The following is a 26,981-nucleotide window of genomic DNA, read 5'->3' as shown; positions in this document are numbered from 1 at the left end:
AATTATCTGAGCCGCCTGTCTTATCTCCTGCTGCCTGAGGCTTAAGAAAAGCACTGAGGTTTAGATTCTCCTTGATTTTCCCCCCCCAGAGATGACTGGGTTTAATTTCTTCCCTGGCCGCATTATACCAAGTCCTCTGAACACAGAATGTTGTGCAGAGAGTTTCACTCAATGAAGAATATCTTGACACTCCAGGCAGCTGCTGGACATAAACATGATAGAGGCATGGTTAGCATTCTTGCCCTCATATTTTACAGAGGAGGAGACAGCCCAGAGAGGGAAGAGGGTGTGGTCAGGGACACACAGCAGTTTGTATCAGAGCAATGGTTGAGCCTCAGACTCCAATGGTGGTGGAGAGTAGGACTTGCCTCCCAAACTGAAATCTTTGGGGTGACTCATCAGCCCTCCCTCTAGGATGCCTGGATTTTAAAGAACTGTAGAGGAGCCAGCTGTTGAGTGGTAGTGAACCATTTGAGTCACAAGAGCTGCTGTCTGCCTGTCCCAGATGCCAAGATAGGGAGATCACTAATTTCTTAAGCACCTACTGTGTGCCAGGCACGTGGCTGCAGTTCAAAGCATTGGCAGCATCTGGTGAGGTGTCTGGGATCCCAAACCTGGCATGGGCCAGAGATGAACCTTGAACTTTGGTTTCTCCCTTAGAGGGCCCTTTGTCCACTGTGACCAGGAAGCGGACCTGGAAAAGAGATCTTGACCCTTTTGTTCTGAATGGGGAGACGTTGACCCTTCAGTTCTCCCCATCTCTTACCTGGACCTTTTGCAGGTTCTTTCTTTCACTCAGTCTCATCTAGACCCCTGCATCCTGGGCTGGGATGTGCCCAGGATGGGGGCCTGTATCTGCCTGATTGTGACTGTACTTCACTAGCACCTGCGTGGGGTGGGGGGGATTGCATGGGTGCCAAGAATGTCACTTGATAAGGTCATGCATTCAGAGCATCTTCAATGTACCCAGGCTAGTCCTAGTAAAAATGAGCCATGAAATTCAAGTGGCCTCTGCGTGGCCACTTACAACTCATGCTCCTTGTTCACTTGTTTAACCTCACTGTGCCTCAGGTTCCCCATCTACACTGGAAATAATAGGTAGCAGCAGCCCCTTGCTCGCAGGGTTGTTGTGAAGATGAACTTAGTGAAGGGGTTATGCTTAGATTCCCTTTCCAGAGTTAGACCTGTGGAGTGACGGAGGAAAATGTTAATATCATGTCCCTTGTGGGTGTCTTGCCTTAGGCGAGTAAAGGGCAGTTCTCTATGCTGGTGAGTAGAGAATGATCATTCCTGCCGATCTGTCCCATGTCCACAGCAGACATCACTAATCAATCCATCAACTCTTCTATTGAATGACTCTTGTCATTCTCAAGCAGCCCCACTGCCAATCGACTGCCAATCGGTGTTGCCATTCATATCCCTGATAGTGATCCAAAGAGGTGGTGATTAAATAGGCAATTTGAAGAATTTGGAGTTTGTCTCCTTTGGTGGCAGACTTGTGCATAGATTCATGGGACTTAATTTTTCATCCTCTCAACAAGATACGTGTGCCTGTCGCCTCCACTAGGCCAGCAGATAGGCTCAGCCTTCGCCTCAGCTGCAGTTCTAGAGGACCAAGCCCCACGGCAACCGAAAGGCTAACTCATTCTGTCCCGTTGTTTCAGTCAACGTTTTCACTGCTACAACCAAAAGACCTGACAAGAACAGTTTTAAGGAGGACAAGTTTATTTGGGGGCTCACAGTGTCAGAGGTCTTGATCCATAGATGGCCAGCTAGATTCTTTGGGTCCTGATGGGAGGACCCAAGGTGGAAGAGTGTGGTGGAGGAACCATGGCACCACAAAGCAGAGAGAGAGAGAGCTGTGCTCATCAGGATAAAACATATACGCCAAAGTCAGGCCCTCAGTGACCCACCTCCTCCAGCCACACCCTACCTGCCTTCAGTCCCTGCTAGGGGGTGAATGCACTGATTAGGTTAAGGCTCTCATAACCCCATCATTTCACCTCTAATTCTTCCTGCTCTGTCTCACATGAGCTTTGGGGGGACAACTAATGTCTAAACCATAACACCAAGTGACTCATGACTCTAAAGTCATACTGTGAAGGCGGAGGGTAGGGGGCAGGCAGGCTCCTTGCAAAGGTGATGAAACTCACTAAGAAACTCTATGAATTGTGAAAGCAACACCCCCAAGCCACAGGGGGCCATGTGGGTGAGGCTTGACCACCTCTGAGGACCAAGAGCTCATTGCCTCCAACGCTGTTCCGCTGTGTCCAGCCTCCCCAGCGCTGTGGGAAAGGCATGGTGTGTGGTCAAGATCAAGGGGTTCAGCTCCCATCCCCCCACTTTCATAGCTGTCTGACCTTGCTCGGTGTCCGTGGCCTCTCTAAATCAATCATAGGGACCTCTCCTGGACACCAGGGTGAGGAGAGCACTGCGGGGAGGACCAGGGGAATGTGAAAGGTCTCCACGTGGAAGCTCATTCGGTCTTGAGCCAAGGTCCCCCTTCCTGTCCTCCCATTTGGTCATGTGGAGAGAGAAGTACCTTCTCTTTTCTCTGAGAGCCTCTTGAATTTGCCCCCTGCCCTTGACCCTTCAGTTCTCCCCCTCTCCTATTGGATCAAACCTGAAGTCCTTAGCAAGACATCTGGGGCCTTCCTGAGCTGGCCCCAGCTGGGCTGACCTCTCCATCTGCATCCCTTACCCCTCCTGGGCTCATCCGGAGCTCTTGGGCACACGGGACTCTGCAGTTACATGGGAAGGTGGCAGTCCTCGGGTGCCTCTGCATTGGTCTTCCCCCCGGCCTGGTAAGCCCTCACCTGCCTGCTCAGCCCTCACCCTCAGGCAGAGGGAGCTTCCTCCTCCCGCATAGAATGCCGTACATCCCTGTCCCATTTCACAGCACGCTGTGTCTCGTGTCTGTCACCCCCGTTGGTCTCTTCAAACTTGGGGTGTCTTTTTCTGTACCTTTAAACCCAGCAGCCAGCACAGTGCTGGGATGAATGGACCACCCTGCCCTTCCCTCCACACCCCCCCAGCTTTCTTTTCTAAGGTAGGGTGGGTTCCCAGCTGGCTGCCCCTAGATGCGACAGTAAGATCCCTGCACAAGTCCTTCCATCTCTGGGCCTGTTTCCCCTGGGCACAGCGCAGACAGCAATTCCTGGTGGGCAGCTTCAGGCTGAAAGTGTTGTGGGGATGTAGGAGGCTCGGAAGCCAGGTAAGGTGGGGGCTGGAGCCATCCGCTGAGGACTGGTGCCACCTCAGACAAGTGCCAGCCTCTCCAGACTCTGGCTGTTGGATCTGTAAATCCCTTCTGTCCCCAGCTGGGTGTGACTCGACTCCTTGGCCCACAGGAGGTGAGCACAAAGAGGACTCAGGCTGGAGTTCGTTGGATGCTCGGCGAGAAAGTAGTTCAGGCCCTTGCGCAGATGCCCTCCCACCTGCCAGCCTGCCCTGGCTACCGGGGAGCTCGCAGCTGGGCCGAGTGGGCAGCAGTGGCCAGGGCCCTCGCTCCATCTCCGTGTCAGCGCTGCCTGCCCTGGACTCGCCAGCCCCTGGCCTTGGAGAGGGCCTCTCGGACACCTGTATCCCCCTGCACGCCAGTGGCCGCCTGACGCCCCGCGCCCTGCACAGCTTCATCACCCCGCCCACCACGCCCCAGCTGCGACGGCACGCCAAGCTGAAGCCACCGCGGACACCCCCGCCGCCCAGCCGCAAGGTCTTCCAGCTGCTGCCCAGCTTCCCCACGCTCACCCGGAGCAAGTCCCACGAGTCTCAGCTGGGGAACCGCATCGACGAGGTCTCCCCGATGAGGTGAGTTTGAACTGTGGACAGGAGAAAACCAACCAACAGAGAAGAGTATAAATTTAAAATCGGAAGGTACCCCCATCTCTCAGTCTGTCCCCTCATACTAGATTAGCAGTTTGGATTGAAGCCCACTAGATTTTTTTTCTTTACATATACACACAAATGAGATAGTGCCGGGTATCAGTCAGGGTAGGCTGAGTTAGGCTGCAGTAACAAACAGCCCCCAAATCTCCAGGGCTTCAAACAGCAAACGTTTATTTCTCATTTGTACTACTGGTCCAGGTCACAGGCAGGCCACTATAGCCATGAAAAAAGTGCATTCTAGATGTTGTGCACTGGCAATTAAGTACAGTTGGATTTCTGCATCCCGGAGTTGTACATCTGAGGATCCAACCAATGTGGGATTGAGAATGTTGAGAAGAAGAAACTTATCTTGTTGCTAATGTATAGTATGTAGTTAAACCTGTGATGGTTGTGTGTGTACTAAACATGTATAGACTTTTTTTCTTGTAGTTGTATGAGGTATGATAAGTAATCTAGAGATGATTTAAAGTATACAGGAAAAAGTACATAGGTTAAGCTAGGTATCATGGTGCTCCTGTCATCCCAGCAACTCAGGAGGCTAAGGCAGGAGACCTACAACCTCCAGGCCAATCTCAGCAACTTAACCAGAACTTGTCTCAAAATAAAAAATAAAAAGAACTAAATAAAAAGAACTAAGTATGTAGCTCAGTAGTACTGTGTTCAATCCCCAGTAACCCCACCACCACGCCCAGAAGGGGAGAACTAGAATATTTGGCTCAAATATCTTTATTATTTATTTTTATTTCTGTGTATTTTGAAGAAGTGGTAGTCACATGATCCAAAAATGCAGTAGCACTATAGCCTCATGTCCATCTGTCACTCAGGGGTGCATGGTAAAGTGCACCCCCACCATTTTTTTTCTAAATATATATTTTTAATTGTTGATGGACCTGTATTTTCTTCACTTATTTATTATACATGGTGCTGAGAATTGAACCCAGTGCCCCACACATGCCAGGCAAGCGCTTTTACCACTGAGCCACAACCCCAGCCCACTCCCACCATTTTTACTGAGTAGCCTGGCTCCTCTTTCAGGGACCCAGCAGGTTGTCAGTTGTACGTATTAGCTGTCATAATTCATATGACCTTGTTTTAAAACCTTGTCTGTATGGCACAGTTCTAACTTGTCCTCTTTTGAGGGACCTTTAGATCACTCTCCTTTTAGCTATTTTAAAGCCCACTCCTGTCCATATGCCTTTGTGGGCAGGACTGAGGGGAAAAGGGCTGTTTTCTTTGGGTCCCTCTTAACTTTTTGTACCCCCGAGAGCTGAGGCACCTGGCTTCTCTCCTTGGCACAGGCACCCCTTTTCTAGAAGGTTCCTCAGGCCCTGTTCTATCGTGGGCAGTGGAGTGGGGCTTGCTCTCCCTATCCTGAAGCAGGGATGGACCCTGGAGAGCTCTGATGATTTTCAATGCACCAGAGAAATCACGTGTTCCCTATGCTGCTGCTACTGAGCAGGCTGCCCTGCGGGGCCTGGGTGCCCTGCAGATGTGGCTGAGGAGCTCAGTGGTAACTACCATGTGGGCAGAGGGGCCTCACGGTGGACTCAAGCCAGAGCTCATTTCTCATGTTCTCTTGAGAAGAGGGTTAGGAGGCCCTGGTCCTGTTCCTCTGATACAGTGGGGTACAAGGCGTCAGGCCAGTGACATCACTGACCTTAGATCCTAGGAGTCTTGAGTTCAGCCACCCTCCCCTGGGCCACCAGAACCAGCACGGACACAGATGCTCAGGCCACCTTGGTGAGCCCAGAGGGTAGATGCAATGTCCTCCTTCCCCCCCAGCTCCTTGCATCCCTGGGGGCAATGGCAGTCCCACAAGAGGCATTGCTCAGAGTATGTTCCCCCCTGGCCCTTCTTGGGGGCCACCTTCCTGCTCTGCATAGCTGTTATTCCTGTCCTCTTTCCTAGCCACAACTTGGCCAGCAGACCGGCCCAGCTTAGGGGTCATGTGACTTAAGACTCCATGAAGCTCGGTTCCTCGGCTATGAGCTGGGGTGGCCTGTCCCATGCTGGCGAGGCTTCGGGAAGCTGACACATTAGAGTGCCCAGCACAAGGTGGTGTTTCAGTGTCCCCAGGAGTGCTCTCCTGGCCCTTCTTATCGAGGACACATTCTTTCCACAGAGCCTGCAGCAATTCCCAGTCATCAGCCAGCCTGGCCCCAAGCCAAGCCTCTGTCGCTGGTCCCAGCCCCTGGCCTGCTCCCTCCCCAGGGGTGGTGTTCTAGGGACATGCTGAGCCGGTGTGGTGACATAATCCCTCTCTCTCCTTTTTGTCTCCTCCAGGTTTGGTAAGAGTGATTCATTTTCATCCCTTCTGCCACCTGGAGTCCTGTCTGTGGTGCTGTCCCCATCGGGGGTGGACGTCTCTGACCCTCTCTTAACCTTCGTGGCCTTTCCATAGTCCAGAGGCACTGGCACTGGGAACCACTGCAGGGAGTAGTTACAAGACAGGTGGCCTTAAAATGAGCGGCTGAGAACTGGGCGTGGTGGCACAGGCCCGTCATCCCAGCCACATGGGAAGCAGCAGCAGGAGGCTCACAAGTTCAAGGCCAGTCTGGGCAACTTAGTCTCTTTCTTAAACATCTCATTCCATACTCCCCATCTGGCTAACCTCCACGGGCAGTTTCTTTCCCTCTTACTACATCCTTAAAAAAGAAAAGAAAAAAGGAAGAGTGCTGGGGCGTAGAGCTCATTGGTAGAGTGCCCTGGGCTCAGTCCCCAGTTATGGGGACAAAAATAAAAAATGATGGGCAGGCCTTAGCCCAGCCAGTGGCTGCTCTCTGGGAAGTAGAGGCTCTAAGAGTGTCACAGTCCTCCACAGTCCAGCGGCGAGTCCTGTCTCCACCCTGCTATCTCTGCAGTGACCTCTGTGGTGGACACTTGCTCTCTGGGCTGCTCTGATAGAGGAGGGAGGTGCCATTGGCCAGGTTCAGGTGGACGTCAGCTGTCCTCAGAGCCCTGGCTGGTGTCTCAGAACCCCACCGTCCAGAAGAGGGACATTGCTTGAGGCAACTCGGACTTGGAGGGTGAAGATGTCCTCCCAGGAGGGGAGGAGGAAGACCAGACAACCCTGGACCCCCTTTTCCGCCCCTCCACCTCCAGGTTGGGCACAGAATCTGGCATGTCCTGCAGGGCCTCTCGCGCAGCAGAGCCGGGGAGTCGGCCATGCCTGGCATCTGCTTTTAATTGAGTGGAAATGCAGGGGTGCCTGGTTTTGCTTGAATGAAATAGAAGTTTCTTTTCTTACCATCCTTAGCTGGCTAAGGAGAGTGACTTGGGGGCAGGAAGGGCCCCAGGAGGAGGCAGGGTTGAGGAGGAAGTGACAGAGCTGCCGGGAGCTGCTGCTGGAGCCCCAGGGGCAGGGCATATGAAAGGAGAGAACCTGCATGTCCCTGTCCCCAGGGAACACACAGGAGCCCCCAGACCCTTAAGAAAACCTCAGAGAAATGTCCAGTGAGTCCCGTCCGCAGACAGCCTGGGCCCTGTCATCCTTCTGTTGCTGGGGTAACACCGGAACCACAGAAGCAAGGCTATTAGGCCTTCAGGGCCAATAGTCCCATCCAGATCAGGAGCAGGGACGCCTGGCATGCATGCCATCTCATGTCCCTGTCCCCCACCTGTGGCCAGTGGTACAAACCACAGGTTATGTTCAGAGCCAGATAGTTGAAGACTCATTTGCCCCTTGTCTGTCTCTCAGGCTGGCCACTAGCCCCTCCTAGAGCCTGTGTTTTGACATCCTTGGGTTCTCATGGGACCCAGGGTATGGAGGGACCCAGGGGGCAGTTGAGAGGCCCTGTGGCAGGTGAGCCAGAGAGCCCAGGTGATAGGATTGTGATGTCCTGATCTTCAGCCTTTTGTCCCCATCAAAATCCCCTTTGTGTGAGAAGGACTGGCACTCAGTGAGCGCCAGCTGTGTATAGGGCAGCCTTCAGTGACCCAGACCCACCAGGCCTTCAACACTGGTTCTTAGAGGGACCCAGATCAGGAGAGGCGTCCCCAGGATGTCCTCCGTGGAGGCAAGCAGAGGGGCATCTCAGAGCCTGTGGCCCTTCTCTCACCAAGGAAAGAGAGTACCTGGGATGTCCCCAGAGCTCAAACGGTAGGGCCCCAGTGGAGTTGGCCACATGGGGCTTCATCTTGTCCTCGCTCTTTCTGTCTGGATCCGGCTGGGTGGCTCTCAGGAGTGTGCCCAGGGTGCCTCTGGAGGAAGGGTACAGGCTGAGCCTCCACCCAAGGTCAAGGTCAAGCTTCCACTTCCACCTGTGCTTAGCCTCCTGCCTTCAAGGCTGACCCCACGGGGACACAGGCCGAGCCCTGCAGAGGCAGGTGGCAGCTTCCACCAGAGTATAAGCCCAGTGTGAGGGAGGTGACATCTGTTCCCTGGCCTAGCTGGCCTGTCCCTGTCTTGATAGGTGTTGGTTCAGGTCAGCATTGCTCTACTGTGTGACACCTAGCATCCCTTCTGGCCTGTGACCTCTGAACTGCAAGGTCACAGGTGTAAGCTGTCCTAGGCAGAGCTTCCTCAGCTTGCCCAACCTGACCTCTTTCCCTGCAGATCTTCCACATGGATCCCCACAGATGGTACGAAGGGACATCGGCCTCTCGGTGACACATAGGTGAGTCCAGGTAGGGAGGCGTGCAGAGCTGGGCTGGGACCAGAGGGTGCTGGGAGGCCCACTGACGGGGGCATCTGTCCTGGCCTGGGTTTCTTTGCCCCTAGCCTGCCTGCCTGTCTCCTCGAGTGCCATAAACCTGCACCCACCTCATCGCCAGCCATATGGACTTGCTGGGCCCTCCCCTGCCCCTCCTGTGTCTCTTTCCCACTCTGATGAGGGAAAGTGCCCTCTCCCCTTCCTAAGACATGGGTCCCAGGATGAATAGGGTCAAGTCGTGGGAAGGAGGAGCCGAGAGCCTCTTTCACACCCTGTGACGTCGTGAGGTCCTGGGCTGGCCACCCATCGGGAGCTTTGTGGAGCTTGCAGGAAACCCACATTCCCAGGCCTGCTCCTCATCTGGATATTTAACTTTCGGTAACTGGAGCTCACAAACGTAGAAGAGGGCTGATGTGGGCCCGTGATGTGGACTGTCCAGAGGTCTTGGCCTCAACGCTCCTGAGGCTGTGTGTTCAGGCCCCAAAGGTCTGGGTGGTATCTCATGGCCCCTGGGTGGCCAGCAGGACACTGTCTTGGGACGCCCATGCTCTGGCTGTCCCTGTTAAAGGCTGTTGAAGCGTGATAGGGAATGTTCTCAAGGGTGCTGCCCCTTGCCAGGGCCTGTTGTTTCCCAGAGGGCAGCTGCAGGTCCCCAGGATCAAGCACCGTGTCTGAGGTCACACTCAGTGAGACAGAGCTTGAGTCCAGAGACCTCTGCATGGAGCCTTGTCAGAGCTGGGACACCTGTGCCCAGAGCCTTGACAGCAGGGCCCAGGGCACATATGAATAGGGAGGCCAGGCCTGTCACCTACCTGTCCAAGCTGGCTTCTGGCCTGTGTACTAAGAATCCTGGGCCTGCCTAACTCCTAGGTGTGGTCATAGTGACCAAGTGAGCTGACGTTCAAGGACACACAGCAGACACGATGCTACTCACATTCCTCCCAAAACGAAAGATCTGTCTGCTCTTAGGTCTCCCCCCGCTCCCGCTGTGTGCTGGCCTAGTGTCTTTTTCTGGAGGATTCCATCTGCTCCGATCGCATCCTGCCTTCTAGGCTACCTTTTGTTTTTTCAATGTTTTAAGCTTGAGACTGAAAAGGCACTCATGTGTTCAAAATCTAAGAGGTTTAAAAAGGTAGACAGAAAAGTCCTCCCTCACCCCTGTTCCTGGCTCCCCAATTTCTTTTGTATCTATCTCCTAGAGAGATTTTATAATTACCAAATATGTATATTTGGTTTTTTGCTTTTTATTTTACACAAATAACATATATTATACACACTATTTTGTACTTTGCTTTTTTTTTTTTTTCTTTTTACAATTACGTAATTTGGGGCTGGGACTCAGTGGTAGCACACTTGCCTGGCATGTCTGAGACACTGGGTTCAATTTTCAGCACTGTGTATAAATAAATAAAAAAAAAGGTCTATCAACAACTAAAAAAATATTTTTAAAAAAATTACATAATTTATTTAGAGCAAAATGCACATGTGCATTTATGTATGTAGACCCTGTTGAGACCAGGCAGATGCAGATACAGGAATTCCAGCACACCAAAAAGTTTGCTTTGGCTCTTCGCAATTGATAATGTCACCACTGCGCAATCACTACTCGTGGCTACTGTCATAGATGCGTTTTTCCTGTGCTTGAACTCTGTATTAATGGAATTATATTAACATTAAATGATATTAGACCTTAATTTTATCAATGGATGATGTGACTGGAAGCTTGCTCTCTATTTGCACAAAAGGAGTTTCCTGGTTTTATTTTCTGGCTGCAGTGTTCTTTTCTTTTTTTTTTTTTTTTTATTAAGGGACAATATTCTATATAAATTCAGTCCTTTGAGATATTCTTGATGATGTCTTTCATTTGTTTATTTATTTTTAATATGGTGCTGAGGATCAAACCCAGGGCCTTGCACATGCTGGGCGAGCGCTGTACCACTGAGCCCCAGCCCCATGCAGTGTTCTTTTGTATGGCTGGAGCCTGCTTTAGTCAGTCACTGGTGATGGCCACAGGTCATTTCTGGTCTTCCTGCTGTATTCATACTGCAGAGATGCCTTGCTGATTTGACACTTGGGGGAGGCTCTGTAGGTAAATTCCTAGGACCTAGTTGCTGGCTTAAAGGGGAAGCCCATGGGTGATTTTGATTGCTGTTGCCAAATTCAGCACCAGTGACTGCACCAGTTGGAGAATGTGGACACTGGTGACTTTGTGGCTGGGAAATCTACTTGGTGGTGGTGGTGGTGGGGGGTGACTAATGGTCCCTGGGAGAGGTTTCCTGGGGCTCTGGGATGTAGCCCCGGGAACCCCTCTGTGTCCACCCGCTGCAGGTTCTCCACCAAGTCCTGGCTGTCGCAGGTCTGCCACGTGTGCCAGAAGAGCATGATGTTTGGAGTGAAGTGCAAGCACTGCAGGTGAAGGCAGAGGGTGGGAGGGAGAAATGCTTGGAGTTCAGGAGCAGTCCTGATACTTCATCCATGGCCTCAGGTCAAGTCCAAGGTCAAGAGTTCCTTATAACCTGCTACCCATAATCCCATTCAACACACCAGGCCTCCCTAGGGGAACTGAAGTGAGGCACCCCTGCAAGAAGCGGGTATTTGAGGTGGGCTTTGAAGGATGAATAGAAGTTTAGCAGTTAGACTAGGGGAGAAGGAATCCAGAGTCCAGGAGGAAAGTGGGGCCTGTTCTGGGAATTGTAGGGAGTTCTGAAGTTCAGCCTTACACTTCAGCACATGAGCGGTCGGAGACCGGCAGGCAGGGGTAAAAACAGAGTTGGCTTCTGAAGGGCAAGAGTGAGAAGAGAATGTAGATTCTGTACAAAATCAGCTTTATTTTCTCCTAGCATTGTAGTTTCTAGTGGGAAAGAACGACAAGTGGACAGCTGATGACCCACGGCTCAACCCACACTGTTCCCTATCTTGGCTTTAAATGGGGGACCTCCGGCTTTCCTACCTGTTCTGGGTGGAGAGCCCTGGATGACCCCAAACTCCACACCGCCCTGCAGCTGCAGTGTAAAGTTGGTGTGGCGCCAGCTGTCAGCCCATTTTACTGATGAGAGCACTGAGGCTGGGTGCCACCAGCAGAACCCAGAGAAGTAGCCAGCTCTTTTCATTGCTGAGCTGAGAGCTGACCCTTAGGCCACACAGCAGGGGCCTGAGTCCAGGGGCTGCCCTTGGGACCCCTAGGGCCTTTGGGTAATGCAAACATTCTCATTTGTGTTTTGTAAGTTCAGATTTGCCTCAAGCTTTCTGAAGCTGGGTGGCAGGTCATCTTCTCTTTAGATGGGAGGAATACATGTGTGACCTGCGGTGAGCCACAGGGGCCGCGAGGAACCGGTAGAGGACTGCAGAACATGGCAGGCAGCCGGCAGTGGCAGCTGCAGTTAAGATGGAGTGTTGTAATCTTTGGAGCTAATGTTTGTTGAGAAGTTTGTGGAAACTGAGGCAGTGGGGGTGAGAGCTACACAGCTGCTCTGATGACGTGCACGCCCTCCCAGCGCTGACTCTGCCCCCTTTACCAGGTTGAAGTGTCACAACAAGTGCACAAAAGAAGCCCCGGCCTGTAGAATATCCTTCCTCCCACGTGAGTGCCCCGCCCTCTCCCCTCTCCCTGGGGTGGTGGTGGTCTGGAACCTTCCTTAGCCTGGTGTGACCCTGCTGATGGGATTCCTCCCTTTTCCAACAGTAACAAGGCTCCGGAGGACAGAATCGGTCCCCTCGGACATCAACAACCCTGTGGACAGAGCAGCCGAACCCCACTTTGGAACCCTCCCCAAGGCACTGACGAAAAAGGTAGGGTCTGGTGGGGAGCTGCCCGCTCCTTCCTGCAGGGCGCCCCCCAGTGGAGGCTCGGTGGGGATGCAGGACCGGGGCTCCAGGCCGGTACCTGTGGCTGCGGTTGCCAGGAGGGATCCTGTCCTGGCCACTCAGCAGGCTCCATGTTCTATCCAAATGGTGGTTGTGCAGCTTTGGTTCCCACGCCCTTTCTTCTCCTCTGAGCCAACATTTCCTGAGCACTTACTGTGTGCCAGGAATTCTCCATTGGTGATTCCTTTGACTCTTAAAATAGCTCTGAAGGGGCCTGGGGTTGTGGCTCAGGGCTGGAGTTCCTGCCTGGCACGTGTGAGGCACTGGGTTCCATCCTCAGCACCATATTAATTAATTAATTAATTAAAGTTTTTTTTTTAAAAGCTCTGAAAGGCACCTGCTGGAATTACCTGCATTTTCCTGCTGGGGAAGCTGAGCCCAGGGTCCCCTCTCAGGCCTTTGTGCCTTTTTGCTATGTCTTCATGTAATGGGAGGAGGGGTCCCTCTGGCCTCTTTGGTAAAGGCTCGTGTCCCATTGGACGGCCCCACCCTCAGGAGCTGATCACCCCTCCAAGGACCCCACAGCTCAGTACCATCACCTTGAGCCAGGAGTTCAGCAGCCGTAGCGGGACATTCAGGTGCTGGCAGGGCCACCACCCTGGGTGTGAGTGGCGGCAGTTCGTCCTCTTCGCTTCTATGACCTTGAGTGAGCTGCTTGACCTTTCTGAGCCTCAGTTTTGTCCTGGGTGTGAAGGGGGGTCATGGTGCTTCGTTCACGGGGTGTCCTCGGGCGGTGGGAATGTTCACAAGGTCACACGTAGGGCTGGGTACTGTCTGTCACCTGTTATTTGTTTCCGGGCCTGTGACAGACTGCTGAAATTCTTAAAATATCTTAGTGTCCTCCAATGCCAGCCCCCCTGTTCCCACCCTGTCCTCTCCCCTCCGGCGCCTGGGGCCCCCTCGCACAGCCCTCACCCAGGCTCAGTCACAGCCTGGCGTGTTTGCTCCTGCCTGTCCACCCTCAGCCGCCTGTCAGTGCAGTGTCCTCTCCAGGGCCACCTCCGCCCGCCCTCCTGCGCACACAGCTGGACCCGAGGCACTGAAGCTGGTGCTGCCAACGGTCTCTCTCACCACGCCCAGCGCAGCGAACCCATAGTGTCCTTCTGGGGTCCTGTTTGATCGTTGTTATAACACGAGCTGCCAGTTGCTAGGGGCACTGGCTGAGATGGGGTTCATCCTACTTCTCTCTGACCTCTTCTTCAGCCCCTTCCCCCTCCGAGCACCCCATTCCATTTTGGCGCAGATGCCCTGGGAGGCCAGGCAGTATCTTGCTCCCCATGTTCCTGATGCCTGCCTTGGGAAGCATTTGTATGGATCATCAAGTGGATACCCCCATTTTATGGGTTTCACACTGTGGCTCAGAGAGGTTAGGTAGTTTGTCCAGAGTCACACAGCTGCTGAGAGGAGGAGCTAGGACTTGTCCTGTCCTCATTGCCACTGTTGAAGCCAGGGATTAGTGGAGGGTCTTGAGCCTTGGAGGATGAGCAGGAAGAGTGAGGGCTCAGTGGACCAGTCCAGCCTTCTCCTTTAGTTGGCACTGCACAGGGTCGGCTTGCTGACCAGTGAGGCCCACTGCACCAGCTCAGGTGGGCTCCATCACGCTGTGCATCCCCCAGTCTCCAGGGCCTGCTGAGGACACAGGTTGAACTTGGCACTTGGCCCTATTTTGAGCAACTGCCTCCTACCCTCTGAGGCGCTGTGTCCAGGAAGCACTGGTTAGCCAGGTCACTGATGAGCCGCCTTGAGCCCTGTGCTTGCTTTGGGGTGTGAAGGGAATGACAGTAACATTGAAGTCGGGACAGCAGTGGGAACCAGGCCCGACCAACAAACCAGCTCCTGTGGTCACCTTCTGGAAGCTTCATTCCAGCTCTGGAATTCCTGACCCTCCAGGATGGCTGGTCGCACCAGCCCAGGGTTTTGCGCTCTCGGGATTTTGCAGCCGTATCTGCACCGAGAGTCCCAGTACACTAAGGACAAGGTCTGCAAAGACAAGGACTGTATGCTCCTCGTTTTCTTCTTACTTCTAGCAGAGCCTGGCACATAGTAGATGCTGCATGAACTTTTGTCAGAGTCTGGATTTAATTCACTTAAAAAACAAAACAAAACAAAAACCTACTCTGCCCAACTCAGAGCCAGGCAGGCACTGGGGTGGGAGAAATGTCCATCCAGCAGACTACCTGAGGACATCTGCAGTTGACAAACTGCAGTTACAGTGCCCTGAGGAAGAGCTGCTGGGAGCTATAGGAGGAACTAGAGGAGGAGCATGGTCCCAGTCAGGGTCCAGGAAGGGCCTCTGGGAGGAAATTGTGTTTGAGCTGAAATAAGAAAGATGAACAGAGCTGGGCGCAGTGGTGCACACCTGTAATCCCAGTGGCTCAGGAGGCTGAGGCAGGAGGATCGCAAGGTCAAAGCCAGCCTCAGCAAAAGCAAGGTGCTAATAATAAGCAACTCTGTGAGAACCTGTCTCTAAGTAAAATGCAAAATAGGGCTGGGTATGTGGCTCAGTGGTCGAGTGCCCCTGAGTTCAATCCCCAGTACCCGCCGCCCCATCAAAAAAAAAGAAAGATGAACAGGAGCCTTTGAGAGCAGGGTCTCTGTGTGCGGCCATCTAATAAGACCTGGAAAATTTTAGTGCCGAGGGTGGGACCCTAAGGGCCCCTGGCTGGGCTCCTTTGCAGTGGGAAAGTGGGGGCTCCTGGCATGTGGGGGGCAGCCTGGTGGGGCAGTTCAGCCCCCCATTCCCCCGCTCTGGTCCTGCAGGAGCACTCTCCCGCCATGAACCCCCTGGACTCCAGCAGCAACCCCTCCTCCGCCACGTCCTCCACGCCCTCCTCGCCAGCGCCCTTCCCGACACCAACGAACCCCTCCAGCGCCACCACACCCCCCAACCCCTCGCCTGGCCAGCGGGACAGCAGGTTCAACTTCCCAGGTACCACACTGCTGGGCTTCTCCGGGTTCTCAGGGGTGCAGTCAGAAGACCCCTGGCGGGTTCAAGGTCGAAGGCCGCCACTGTCTATGTGACGCTGACCTCAAGGGCAGGAGCTCTGGGGTTGGTGAGGCTGCTGCACCCATTTTACAGATGGGGCCACAGAGGTTCAGAGATGAGTGGTTGCCTTGAGTTTTACAGCCTGTAAGAGGCAGGGCCAAGCCCATGCCCCCTGACACACAGCAGGCTGAGTGTTCTTGGCCTAATCCCCACACTGTCCTCCTGTGCTGTGGTGGCTTCTGCTGGGCATTATCACTCACTCAGGGTGGGCTTCTCAGCCCCCCCATTGGCATAGCAGGCAGCATATTGAGCCAGAAAGCCTAGGACAGGGCTTTTGGACCTGTCACCTGCACACTCCACAGTTAGGGCCAACTACCCAAAAGAGACTTCTCACTTCCTTCCCATAAAACAAGGAAACCATGTCAAGTTAGAATTAGGTGGTACCCCTGGTACCGATGAGGACACCGAGTCCCCACAGGGGTGCTGGGGGAGTAGGCCTGAGCCAGGCTGATCTCTAGTGCTCCCCACAGCCCAGGATGCCCTGGGTCTGCAGAGAGCAGCCAGAATCTCTATCCTGCCAGAAGCCCAGCCTGGGTGTCCTGCCTCTCCCAGTGGCAGAGCCAAGCCTGTTCACCGCTGTTGGGACTCAGCTGCTGCCTGGGCTCCTCTGGCAGCTCCTTGTGCCCTTGTCTCAGCCTCGGTTTCATTTGCAGTCCCAGAGGAAGGCAGGGGAGCGACTATGACACTCCTGTTTGCTCCAGGCCCAACGGCAGACCCTCCGCCCTCTTGCACTGAGGGGTCCAGCCAGGCCCCCATCATGATCCCACCAGCCCCAGGCCCAGGGGGACAGAAGTTCAGCTTTCTCTGTGCCAGGAGATGCCCCTGGGGCTGCACCCAGCCAGCAGCAAGCCAGGTGACTTCACTGGTCCATCTCACCAGGGTCCTGGGGACCTCGTTCATGGGTGGTGAGACAGATTTTGTAGGGCTCTTTCTCATTGGCTTATTTCTTTAATATGCACGTGGCTGGGTGTCTCCGGACACGGATGCCTTGTCCCAGTGCCCCCACCCCTTCCTGCAGTGCAGCGACGGCCCATTTGATTTACCTCCTCTCCTGTTCTACTCTGTCTTTATTCACTGAAATCATCCCTTTTCAAAACCACCTAGTTTAGCTTTTCCTAAAAGGAAGGGCCTATTTGAAAAACAATAGCTACAGGAAAAAATCCTTTTTTGTGATATCAGCCAACCCCTGTCCACTTTCACTGATGTCCCATAAGGGGCTGGGCCTCATTGTCCCCTGCGTGGGGCCTTACTCTTCCTGATCTCTTATTGGACCACTGGGACCCACCTCTCTGGGGCTGGGGTGGGACAAGAGTTAACCTGGGGAAAGAACTGCGACTCCTGCTGTCCACCTGCCCTAGGCTGCGTAGGAACAGTGTCGTTGGCCTTCAAGGGTGACCCTGGGAAGGTGACCCTCATTTTCTAGTGAGGCAGCTAGAGAGGTTAATCGACTCCCGAGGTCCCAGAGCCCCATGGTGGAATGAGGTTGCCTTAAGTTGCGGGGCAATGGCACACACCCGTCATTCTAGCAACTCAGGAGGCTGAGATGGGAGAATCACTTGAGCCCAGAAGTTCAAGGCCAGCCTGGACCACATAGGGAGACTCTGTCTCCAAAATACAAAACAAATGAAACAAGAGGAATAATTCCATGTCAGATTCCAGAACCCCAGTGCATCCCTTAAGAGACATGTCTATGGGAGGAAGCAGGGGATGAGGTTGAAGCACTCCAGGGGTCAAGGTGGGCTGAAGTGTAGGAGGCCGTTCTCCCACACGCGACACTGTTAAAACTGTCTCAGAGCCACCACGTTCGCTCATTGTCTTCCCTCCTGGGCTCCCGTGCATTCTCCAGAGCAGGAGAGGGGGGGTCCTGGCTTTTTCCCAGAGCAGATTGCTGGACTGGGCTGTGTATCAAGGTGACACTGAGCCAGGCCCTGGAATCCCGGTCCTCCGGAGCCCCTGTACCCTGGGGCTCCTGGGGCACCCATTTCTTTCCTCTTTGCCTCCCTCCTGCATGGCTCAGCCTGTCCTTGCCAGGCCCACCTCGGGGGGAGTAAGCTGGGCAGGACCGTCCCAGCCCAATAACCAGTTCCTGTCTCCCAAGCCCACGTGTCCCCCTCCTCCCTTGCTGCGTTTGCTGTTCTGTGTGTGTGACTCACCTCCTCTTCTGTTTAAAGCTGCCTACTTCATTCATCATAGACAGCAGTTTATCTTCCCAGGTGAGTCCTCTGCATGTTTCCACTAACTGACCCCTGCCAAGACCCCCCTATCCACCCCCCGACACGGATGCCCTCTCTCTGGGTGCTTGAGTCCATCATGGCTGAGCAAGCAGGGGCAAGTGTCTAAGAGGAGGGCCCTTTGGCTGGACAGTGCCTTGCTGAGAGGGACCCTGGAGTCCATCCACTCCAGCCTCTTGCAGATAGACTTCAGGCCACTCATTAAAGGTCACACCGCCAGGAGGTAGCAGAAGCAAGGCTAGAACTTGGGTTTGCAGAACGAGGGGAGAGGGCTTTGTTGTTGATGCTGCATGAGCACCTGTTCCCATGTCCTTCCTTATACAGTGAGAGGGAAACACTACTTAGTTTTACAGAAGGGAAGCCATTGGGGGAGGTCTGCAGCCTTTGTTTGGTCAGCAGGCCTCACCTTTCTGAGCCTTGTCCCACAGTGCCACCTGCTGGCCATTTTCGGGACTGCCTCATTGTGCAGAGTTTAAAGGAGAGAATCAAATAAAGACAATCGATTGATTCTCCTTCACAAAAATTGTTTTGCACACCCTGGAAACCTTTGTGCCAGCCTTTGCATCTGACCATATTCCTGCCTCTAAGTGTTTTATAATATCAGCGCTTTCTTCTCCAGCTGAAGACGGCAAGCACCTTCTGTCTGTAGCTGGTTGTTTATTCTCTGAGTTAAACAAGACTGTCTTGAAGTCACAGTGTTTTGGTTATTACGGGATATTTTTGTTCCCCATCTCAGCTCCATTAGGGAGTTGGCTTGGAGAGCTTGTGAGTCCTTACCCATGTGGCTCTGCTCGGGTATTTGCAGGCCAGCAGCGGTCAGGACCCAGGGTCAGCGTCCATAGGCGGCCCTGTGAACAGCTGAGCTGCCTTTTACGGTTTTGTATCTGATTTTGTTGTCCCCCTCTATGCCTCCCCAGAGCCCACCTAGTTGCTACCTCTAGGACATGTACAGAGGAGTGTCCCCAAATTGGGAAAATATTGTTCTTCTAGAAGCATCCATTTTGTCCTGGAGATGTGTCAAGGGCAGGGGAAGGAAATGCTTATGAAAGCAAAAAACGGAACATGTTTGGGGGCAGAATGCACAACATTCTTAACTTTTTAAGAAAAAGTATGAGCCTTCAGAGATGTTTGCCCTCCAACCTGGGCTGTTTCTCCCCAAATCTCCCAGTCCCCTCTCCCTAGGCATGTGCTAATCTTCTGTGGGAACATCCAAGCAGGGTTGGGTGGGTGGTGGGAACACCAGGCCACTCCTGGCGTCTGCAGACGTGAAGTGGTGATGTCTAGGGAGGTGCTAGCAGAGTCTCCCGAGGTCCAGAGCCCTAACTGCACAGTTGGGGTGTATGGGTGCATTGCCCTGATAAGAAGGCCTACAGCTCCCTCAGCTTCTCCAAGTCTGGGAGGACCTAGAGATGCTCACGCCTGGTTCCTTTGACCTTGAGAGAGAGCTTTGGAAGAAGCGCAGGGCAGGGGAGGTCTCATGGCTGAGCAGGGAGGGTCTTTGTCCAAGGCAGAAAAGGGCTGTTGATCACTTGGGCCACTGCCTTCTCCAGGGATCATAGTCTCTGTGTAGCTCTTTGTTCCCATGTCGGCCCATCTGTTCTGGAAACGCCCCAGGCCCGGGGTCAGTCTTCACTCTAGAAATTCCCAAAGCTGCTTTGGACACCAAGTGTCACTAAGGAGCCCACAGGCTGTCCTGGAGACTGGCTCTGCCTCAACCAGGAGGTCCCTCTGGCCACCGGCCCCAGCCCTCGATGGCCCCATTAGCTTTTCCACTTGCGTGCAGGGTGGGTTTGACTTCGGGGACTGGGGCTCACCGAGGCGGCGCCCTCTTTTTCTACCCCAGGTCCCTTCCTGGGATGGAGCTCTGTGGACAAAACCACGGGCTGAGAGCCTGAGTCTGTATCAGGTTTGAGAGATGAACCCAAGTTGGTCCTGGGAGAAGTGGCCTGGTGGACAGAGGCAGCCACTCAGGGGACATCCGCTTCCCTGGCTTCAGGCCGGTGTCTCTGGAGACATGGAGCAGGGGTCTCACACCTGTGTTTGTTTTGTTTCCTCCAGACATTTCAGCCTTCCCGCCGCCAGCCCCGCTCCCCGACTCAGCCGACAGTGCCCGGTAGGCGCCCCTTCTCTTTCGTGAGGCTAAACCCCAATCCCTAACCCCCACCCCAAAACCTCCGACCCTCCCGTCCTGGACAGCACCGTGTTCCCGAGCCGGCCAGATGGAGAACTCGGGCTCACTCACCTGTGTTTTATTTGCCCTCTATCAGCACAGTTAGCATGGGGTGGGGCTGCATGTGACCCAGGAGGGTGGACAGAGGGCACTCAGCGTCAGAGACCTATTGGAACTGGCTCCATCAGGGCGTCCTTTCTCCCAGTTGGGCTGTGCTGGGTGCCGACTCCCATCGCCTCCTGTGCCCTAGTCCAGTGAAGCTGGCATCGCAGTCGATGTCATCTGAACCCACAGCCAGCTCAGGGCCACTAAGTTCCATAAGGTCACACAGGGAGGAAGTGACAGCCAATTCTCCAAGGCCAGGCTGTTGGATTCTAAGTCCTTCCTGTGTGTACTCTGAACCCATGTACGGAGTGACAGATCCGAAGGGGCCTTGATGCTTATGTCCACCCTCCAGCCTCTGTCACCTTCCTGCACACTCAAGACAGGCTGGAGAGAAGGCTGAGGCCGAGAAAGGTGCACCTGGTCCCTGGCCTCTGCCTGTCGCCACAGCATCCACCCACAGATGGCTGAGTCGCAGTGAAGGTCCAGGCCTGCTTGGTGGCCTTTTGTCTCAAGCCCAACCGGGGAGTCCCCTGCTCAGCCCAGAACCTCCTTAACCAGGCCTGTCTTACTCTTAGGCTCGATGACCCACCCAAAGCTGATGTGTTGGAGTTTCCTGAGGTGGAGGTAAGCCAGGGTGACAGACCCACAGATAGACTTTACTTTCCCCTCTCGGACCATGGAGGGCTCTGGGGAGAGAGCGGGTGTCTCGTCCTGGCACGGGCTTCCCAGATGCCTGCAGATGTGCAGAGCAGGGAAGAATGATGAAGGATGCCCCAAACAGCCTTCCTCTTGCTCTTCTGTTCTGGAGGCTAACTGGAATAAGCTCTGGGGTCTCAAGATCCCCATTTCCTGTCCAGAGCCCTAAACTCAGTCTGTCTGGGATCAGGTCAGACGTCTTCAGGTGTCAGCACTTGCCAGGTGATTCTGATTGCGGGCAGGTTCAAGAACCTGTCCACTGAACTGAAGTATAAACTGAGCCTGGATCCCTTCTGTGCAGAGCAGCGTAGGGTCTGTTCCTGCTGCCCAGGGAGAGTCAGGAGCTCTGTGTTTAAACAAGAGAATATCAGAAGGGTGGCTGGGTTACATCCTCCACGCCAGGGATGTCCAGGCCCTTCCAAAACAAATTAGATGCTGCTCACGGGTGAATCTTGGGGCGTAAGCAGGATGAAGGATCTGGCGGTCACTTGGGTCAGCAGTCAGATTTAGTGGATGAAGGACTCTGAGGCCCAGCGATGATAAATGACCTATCGCTGTCCTCAGCAGAGCAGAGTGGCAACTAGATCCCAGCCCTCCTGACCCTGTGCTTCTCCTCCCTCACCTGATGGGGGCCCAGGGACAGAGGAGAGAGGACCTGGACCTCTCCATGTTTTCCCACTTCCTTTTCAGGCTGAGGAGCCAGAGGCTGGAAAGTCAGAGGCAGAAGATGACGAGGACGAGGTGGACGACTTGCCCAGCTCCCGCCGGCCCTGGCGGGGCCCCATCTCTCGAAAGGCCAGCCAGACCAGCGTGTACCTGCAGGAGTGGGACATCCCCTTCGAGCAGGTGGAGCTGGGCGAGCCCATCGGGCAGGGCCGCTGGGGCCGGGTGCACCGTGGCCGCTGGCACGGCGAGGTGGCCATTCGCCTGCTGGAGATGGATGGCCACAACCAGGACCACCTGAAGCTCTTCAAGAAGGAGGTGATGAATTACCGGCAGACGCGGCACGAGAACGTGGTGCTCTTTATGGGGGCCTGCATGAACCCCCCCCACCTGGCCATCATCACCAGGTGAGCTGCCCGGGAACCCTGAGGAGGCAGGGAGGTTTTCATAGAGGCATAAAGGAAAAAAAAAAACCAATGGGAGTAAATGCCCCACTCACATAGCCCTAATGTCATTACAAAAATAAGTGAGCTAGGCTGGTAGGTGCACACCTGTAATCCCAGCAGCTCGGGAGGCTGAGACAGGAGGAGCACAAGTTCAAAGCCAGCCTCAGCAACTTAGCAAGGCCCTAAGCAACTCAGGGAGACCCTGTCTCTAAATAAAACCCCAAATAGGGCTGGGGATGTGGCTCAGTGGTCAAGTGCCCTTGAGATCAGTCCCCGGTACCTAATAAATAAATAAGCTGATCTCTAAGGATACAGAAAATTCCAGTGTTCCATAAAAGGTACAAAGTATAATCCAGTCTACTGCCTCCCCCCGCAACTGGGCACTTCTCCCCCAAGATGGATAAACACCAGCATACCTTCCATTAAAACAAAGGAGTAGGCATGTGCTCATGGAGTTTTTCCTTTATAAAAATACACAGGAAAGATCACACTGGTTCATACTTGCTTTTTAAACTTGGTTACAGTTCTGAGGTCCACTCTTCTTTCTCTGTGCAGTGACAGTGCTGGGGATGGAACCCAGGGCCTCATGCATGCTGGGCAAGCACTTGACCTCTGAGCCACACCCCAGCCCCTGCCACTCTGACGTGTACCACCCATTTCTACAGCAGGAAGTGCCCACTGGTACCCTGCACCCACAGCAGTGTCCCCTCCCTGGAGCAGCAGGGCTGTAACCCTGGACCAGCTTTGCCCACAGCATCTAAGAAATTGTCGTTTACCTTAAAATCAGGAAAAGCAATATGAGGTCATTAGAGAAATTTGGAAATATACATGGAAGTTTCCAGAAGAATCTAAGCATTGCTTTATTTCTATCAGGCCAAGAGATCCCTCAGTAACATTCTGTTGACACTCCCCATACCTGGACCCTGTGCTTGGAAAAGCAACAATGTAATGAACAAAATAAAAATTAATTTCCATTTGGCTTCTATCAGAGGTCCGAGTACCCACTCCCCAGGCCTCCTGAGCAGGGAGCCCTCCCCAGGAGCATGCAATTCCAGCCAATGTGGGACAACCTGATGCCTAGGGAGCCTGGCTGTGGTCACACCAGGTGACAGTCCCCAGGGTCACCTGCCAATGTCCGTCCATCCATTCATTCATCCATCTTCCCTCCTCCTCTCAATTCCACGAGAGATTGGAGTCAGTGGAACAGGGGAAGGAGCCACCCGTTCTCTTAGGAGACCCAGGACACAGCTGCTTTGCTGGATATCACTCTGATGCCCCTGACAGCTGTCCCACTGTCTTCTCCCTAGTTGCACATTCTTTATTTAAAAAAAAAAAAAAGGCTCTGGAATCTAAAAATAATAAGAACAATAATGAGCATCTTTACCATGAACCTCAAAGCCCTTGTGTGGCCTCTTGTGTCCCTCAAAGGCCCGGTTCTCCCCTTTTGAGTTTTCCTGCTTGTGGTCCAACCTTCCTGCTGAGGACGGGCTGGCTGCCCTGACTCCTGGGAGCTTTGGTGAACTGTTTCCTCGTGCAGGGTGGCAGGCCTCTGAGTGTGCAAGTGAGCGTGCTCCTGAAGGCCTGCCCACCAGGATTGGTGTCGGGCTTGGTGAAGGTCATTGATGTTGAGGGGTGGCGAGTACTGAGGAGGCAGGTGGGCCCCGTCCCCTCCAATGGCTCCACAGGGGTAGGGTCAGGCTGTACAAGCCCCAGACCTCTGACCGACCCCACCACCCTCGACAGCTTCTGCAAAGGGCGGACGTTGCACTCATTTGTGAGGGACCCCAAGACGTCTCTGGACATCAACAAGACGAGGCAGATTGCTCAGGAGATCATCAAGGTAAAGGGGTGTGCAGCTAGCTGCTGGAGGGTGGATTTCCGGCTGGACCCAGAACACCTGTCCCCCTCCCCCGTCCTGCTGTCCCTGCTTGTGCCAGGGTGCTTTGGGGTGCTCTACCTCACCTGCTAGCTGGAGCTCCCAAGGTGGGGCCCACCCTCTTCCTTCTCAGAGTCAGAGCTGTTCACTTGGTCAACATCGATAGAATTAAATTAGTTGGAGAGGTTCTCAGTTATGTTCTGAAGACAGTTTGGCTCCTGTTCACACCAGCTGTGTGACCTTGGGCAGGTTGTTGCGCCTCTCTGAGCCTTGTAAAATGGCGATATCAATACACCCTCCTTCATTGGATCTGTGCAAGGATGAAATGCAGTCCTCTGTGCAGAGAGAATTTGGCACAAGGCAGGGCATTTGTTGAGGGTATATTTGGATTGGTGACTGAATGAGGGGACTGGGATAAGGGGGCTGGTATTTAGCTTCTGGGGCACAAAGGGACCCACACTTTCTGCCTTAAAGTTTCCACATCTAAATTCTTCGAGGGCAGGCTCCCTGGGCTTCCTTTCATCATTTCAACAGTAATTCCTTAAAAGTGAAAGAAAAGCTCATTGGTTGCTTTCTTTAGCAACAAAGAGGCTCAAATAAAAATTAGAATACTGATGGATGGGACTTCCTCTCTCTCCTCCGTTTGTGCTAAAAAGCTTTCTTCTACCAGCGCCATCAAGTTTCTGTTTTGTCTTTCTCTCCTCCTTGTTCTCCTGCCTGCCCCCTTCTCTCCTCCCCTGTTCTGACCTTCAGTCCATTTTGTGCACGTGGGATCAAAAATCACAGCGACATTTGTGGATGAACCAAGTTTGCCATGTGATATGTCCGCGTGGCTAAGCACAGGCCTGTGGGAGCTGGGGGAGGTTTCCTCTTGCTTCCTGCAAGTCCTCCGCCCTCCCCACTCCCCCAAGCCCTCTCCTGTCCTCCAAGGGCTGGGAGGCTGCCTGGCTCCTGAGTCATGATCAATGACACCTGGAGATTCCAGGAACCAGGAGGAAAATTACTAAAAGGTTTCAGAAGCGGCCTCTGCTGGCTTATTTGATTTCTTTCCTGCTGCGAAACCATCTTCTTCCCCTTTGGGCCTTCCGGCCACAAACTTCCTTCATACAGTCATCTCCGATGCTCTGGGGGGTCAAGCTAAATAAAAGGGGCCTAACTGTTGGTTAGGAGAGGGTCTGAGGTCAGGAGTGGCTACGGAAACATGAAATTCTGGGAAAGGAGACTCGGTACTCCAGACCCGACACTTTTCATCTTGTCTTTGTAAACTGGCCTTTCTCAGTCTGTGACACCTGTTTTGTAAATAAGCCTCAGAGAGAAGGTGAGCTGCTTGAACTTAGGTCCACAGCTGGTCCCTGTCTGGGCCTCTGTGTGGCTCCTGGGCAAGGCGCGGGCCTTGGTTTGGTTTGGGAAATGGGCAGATGTTGCATTCAGATCAGGGTTTGGGGAATGAAGCAAGCTGTTCTTTCCCGGAGCTCCCTGTCCCCCTGTCAGGTGACCGCTCTCAGCAGGCCTGGGGGTGGAGCCCCAGCAGCTGCACACACACCCCAGGCCCTTCCAGAGGGGAATCGCCTTGTTTAAATTCTCCAGCGCCCTCCGGACCCACCAGGACTGCGCTCCGGCTGGGGCTGAGTTGCTTCTGGTTCTGCCTCATGGTTGGTTGATCCTCTTTCCTAGATGTGGCTTGTTTGTCCCTAGACGTCACCCTCAGACCCCTTTGTGGCCTGGGACGTGTCTGCATAAGGCCTAAAGCTCCCTTGACTGTGGGAGGTCAGGGGGATTTTTATCACTTTGACCAAAATACCTGATAGGAACAGTTGGGAGGAGGAGAAGTTTGTTCGGGGCTCATGGTTTCCAAGGTCTCAGTCCACGGTCCCCAGACTCCCTTGCTCTGGGCCTGACCTGAGCCAGGAAACCGAGGGAGGGAGGGAGGGAGGGTAGGAGTCACTGCCTCAAAGCTACCACTGAACCTTGCTGCTCTGAGGACTGTGCTTCCAGCTCATGAGCCTTTGGGGACATTTCAGATCTGAACCATAGCAATGTCTTCTTTCCGAGCCGGAGGGGGTCCATTTCAGCCTTGGTGCCTCTCCCTGGTCCCCAGGGTATTGGGCTTTGCAGGAGGCCTGGGCTTGGGGGTTGAAAACAGCTTTGACCTTGGATGAGATCACTCTGTGTCAGTCACCTGTATTCCATGCATCTGGCCCATCAGTGTCCAGTCCAAAGAGCACTGATCAGCAATTTCCCACCTTGCACTTGACAGATGAGGAGACCGAGGCTCAGAGAAGTTAGCACTGCGTCCAAGCTACACAGCTAGGGAGGGAGAATCCAAGCAGAGATGGACCGTGAAACCTGGATTACAGTTTTCATCCAGGGCTTCTTTGGCCACAGCATGAATATTGGGAATACCCAAATTTGGGGACCCCTCTAGAAAGGTCTCTCTGTCTCCCTTTCTGAGCCCTTGCCCCACCTGAGAGCAGAGATGAGCTGTGTAAATCCTGATAGAGACTGTAGCTCATCTGGGCCCTTTATGGCCTAACCCAGACGGTGTTATTTTTATGTATTGTATTTTATTTATTTAGCTAGCAGTTCTGGAGATCAGATCAGGGCCTCGTGCATTTTGTACTACTGAATTACACCCCAGCCAGCATTGTTGATCTTTATATAGTCAACCTTCCTGACTCCCCACCAATCACCCTATCCACATCTTATCCAAGTGTGAGGTGGCTATTTGGTAGCCCAATGGTGTAGAAAGAGTATGCGCTGGCTTAGAGTCAGATCTGAGCTCTGCTACTTAACTGCTGTGTGGTTAGGGGCAAGTAACTTCCCCTCTGAAGCCTCCCGCCCAGGGCCTGGCCCAAGTTGGAGCTCAGTCATCGTCACTTTGTCTAATGTGAGGCTTGCTGTCTTCCAGGGCATGGGGTATCTTCATGCCAAGGGCATCGTGCACAAGGATCTCAAATCCAAGAATGTCTTTTACGACAATGGCAAAGTGGTCATCACAGACTTTGGGCTGTTTGGGATCTCAGGAGTGGTCCGAGAAGAACGGTGAGCTGGCCTTGGGTGTGTGGGTGGGACGGGAGAAGCTGGCGTGCTGGGTGTATTTAGGGTTCATGCACATGGCCCTCCCCACAGAAAAGCCCAGGCTGGTGTGGTCCTGCCCTGTGGTTCTGGTCCAGAATCCCATCTGGTGATATTTGAGTCCCTCCTGGTGCTTGATTCACAGGGAGTCTGGGTCCCCTGACTCATGTGTCGCCTCACTGCTCACAGAACTGGATGAGGGACCAGGGTCACGTCCCCATGATGAGGAAGAGCTTCAGGTTTTATTTCCTCTGGTCTTGAAGGGGGCA

General features: G+C 53.6%; 1 protein-coding gene across 3 annotated transcripts in view; it reads left to right on the top strand.

The window, feature by feature from the left end:
- The window catches only part of LOC308636239 (kinase suppressor of Ras 1-like), a 154,682-nt gene that overhangs the window by 111,809 nt on the left and 15,892 nt on the right, over positions 1-26,981 (top strand). The window contains exons 4-16 of one of the 3 annotated variants that reach the window (XM_081271607.1): positions 3,351-3,810; positions 6,172-6,223; positions 8,404-8,504; positions 10,869-10,952; positions 12,059-12,120; positions 12,223-12,329; positions 15,165-15,333; positions 17,622-17,663; positions 19,740-19,794; positions 20,532-20,580; positions 21,343-21,722; positions 23,505-23,601; positions 26,546-26,679. In XM_081271607.1, coding sequence (XP_081127733.1) covers positions 3,351-3,810; positions 6,172-6,223; positions 8,404-8,504; positions 10,869-10,952; positions 12,059-12,120; positions 12,223-12,329; positions 15,165-15,333; positions 17,622-17,663; positions 19,740-19,794; positions 20,532-20,580; positions 21,343-21,722; positions 23,505-23,601; positions 26,546-26,679 — 1,792 coding nt within the window. The remainder of the gene's footprint in view (positions 1-3,350; positions 3,811-6,171; positions 6,224-8,403; positions 8,505-10,868; positions 10,953-12,058; positions 12,121-12,222; positions 12,330-15,164; positions 15,334-17,621; positions 17,664-19,739; positions 19,795-20,531; positions 20,581-21,342; positions 21,723-23,504; positions 23,602-26,545; positions 26,680-26,981) is intronic. The other 2 variants (XM_081271608.1, XM_081271609.1) reach the window with 2 other exon arrangements.

The sequence above is a fragment of the Spermophilus citellus genome (assembly GCF_964194105.1).
Source record: "Spermophilus citellus genome assembly, chromosome: 17".
Taxonomy (NCBI): Eukaryota; Metazoa; Chordata; class Mammalia; order Rodentia; family Sciuridae; genus Spermophilus; species Spermophilus citellus.
This window is presented reverse-complemented; position numbering and strand designations above follow the sequence as displayed.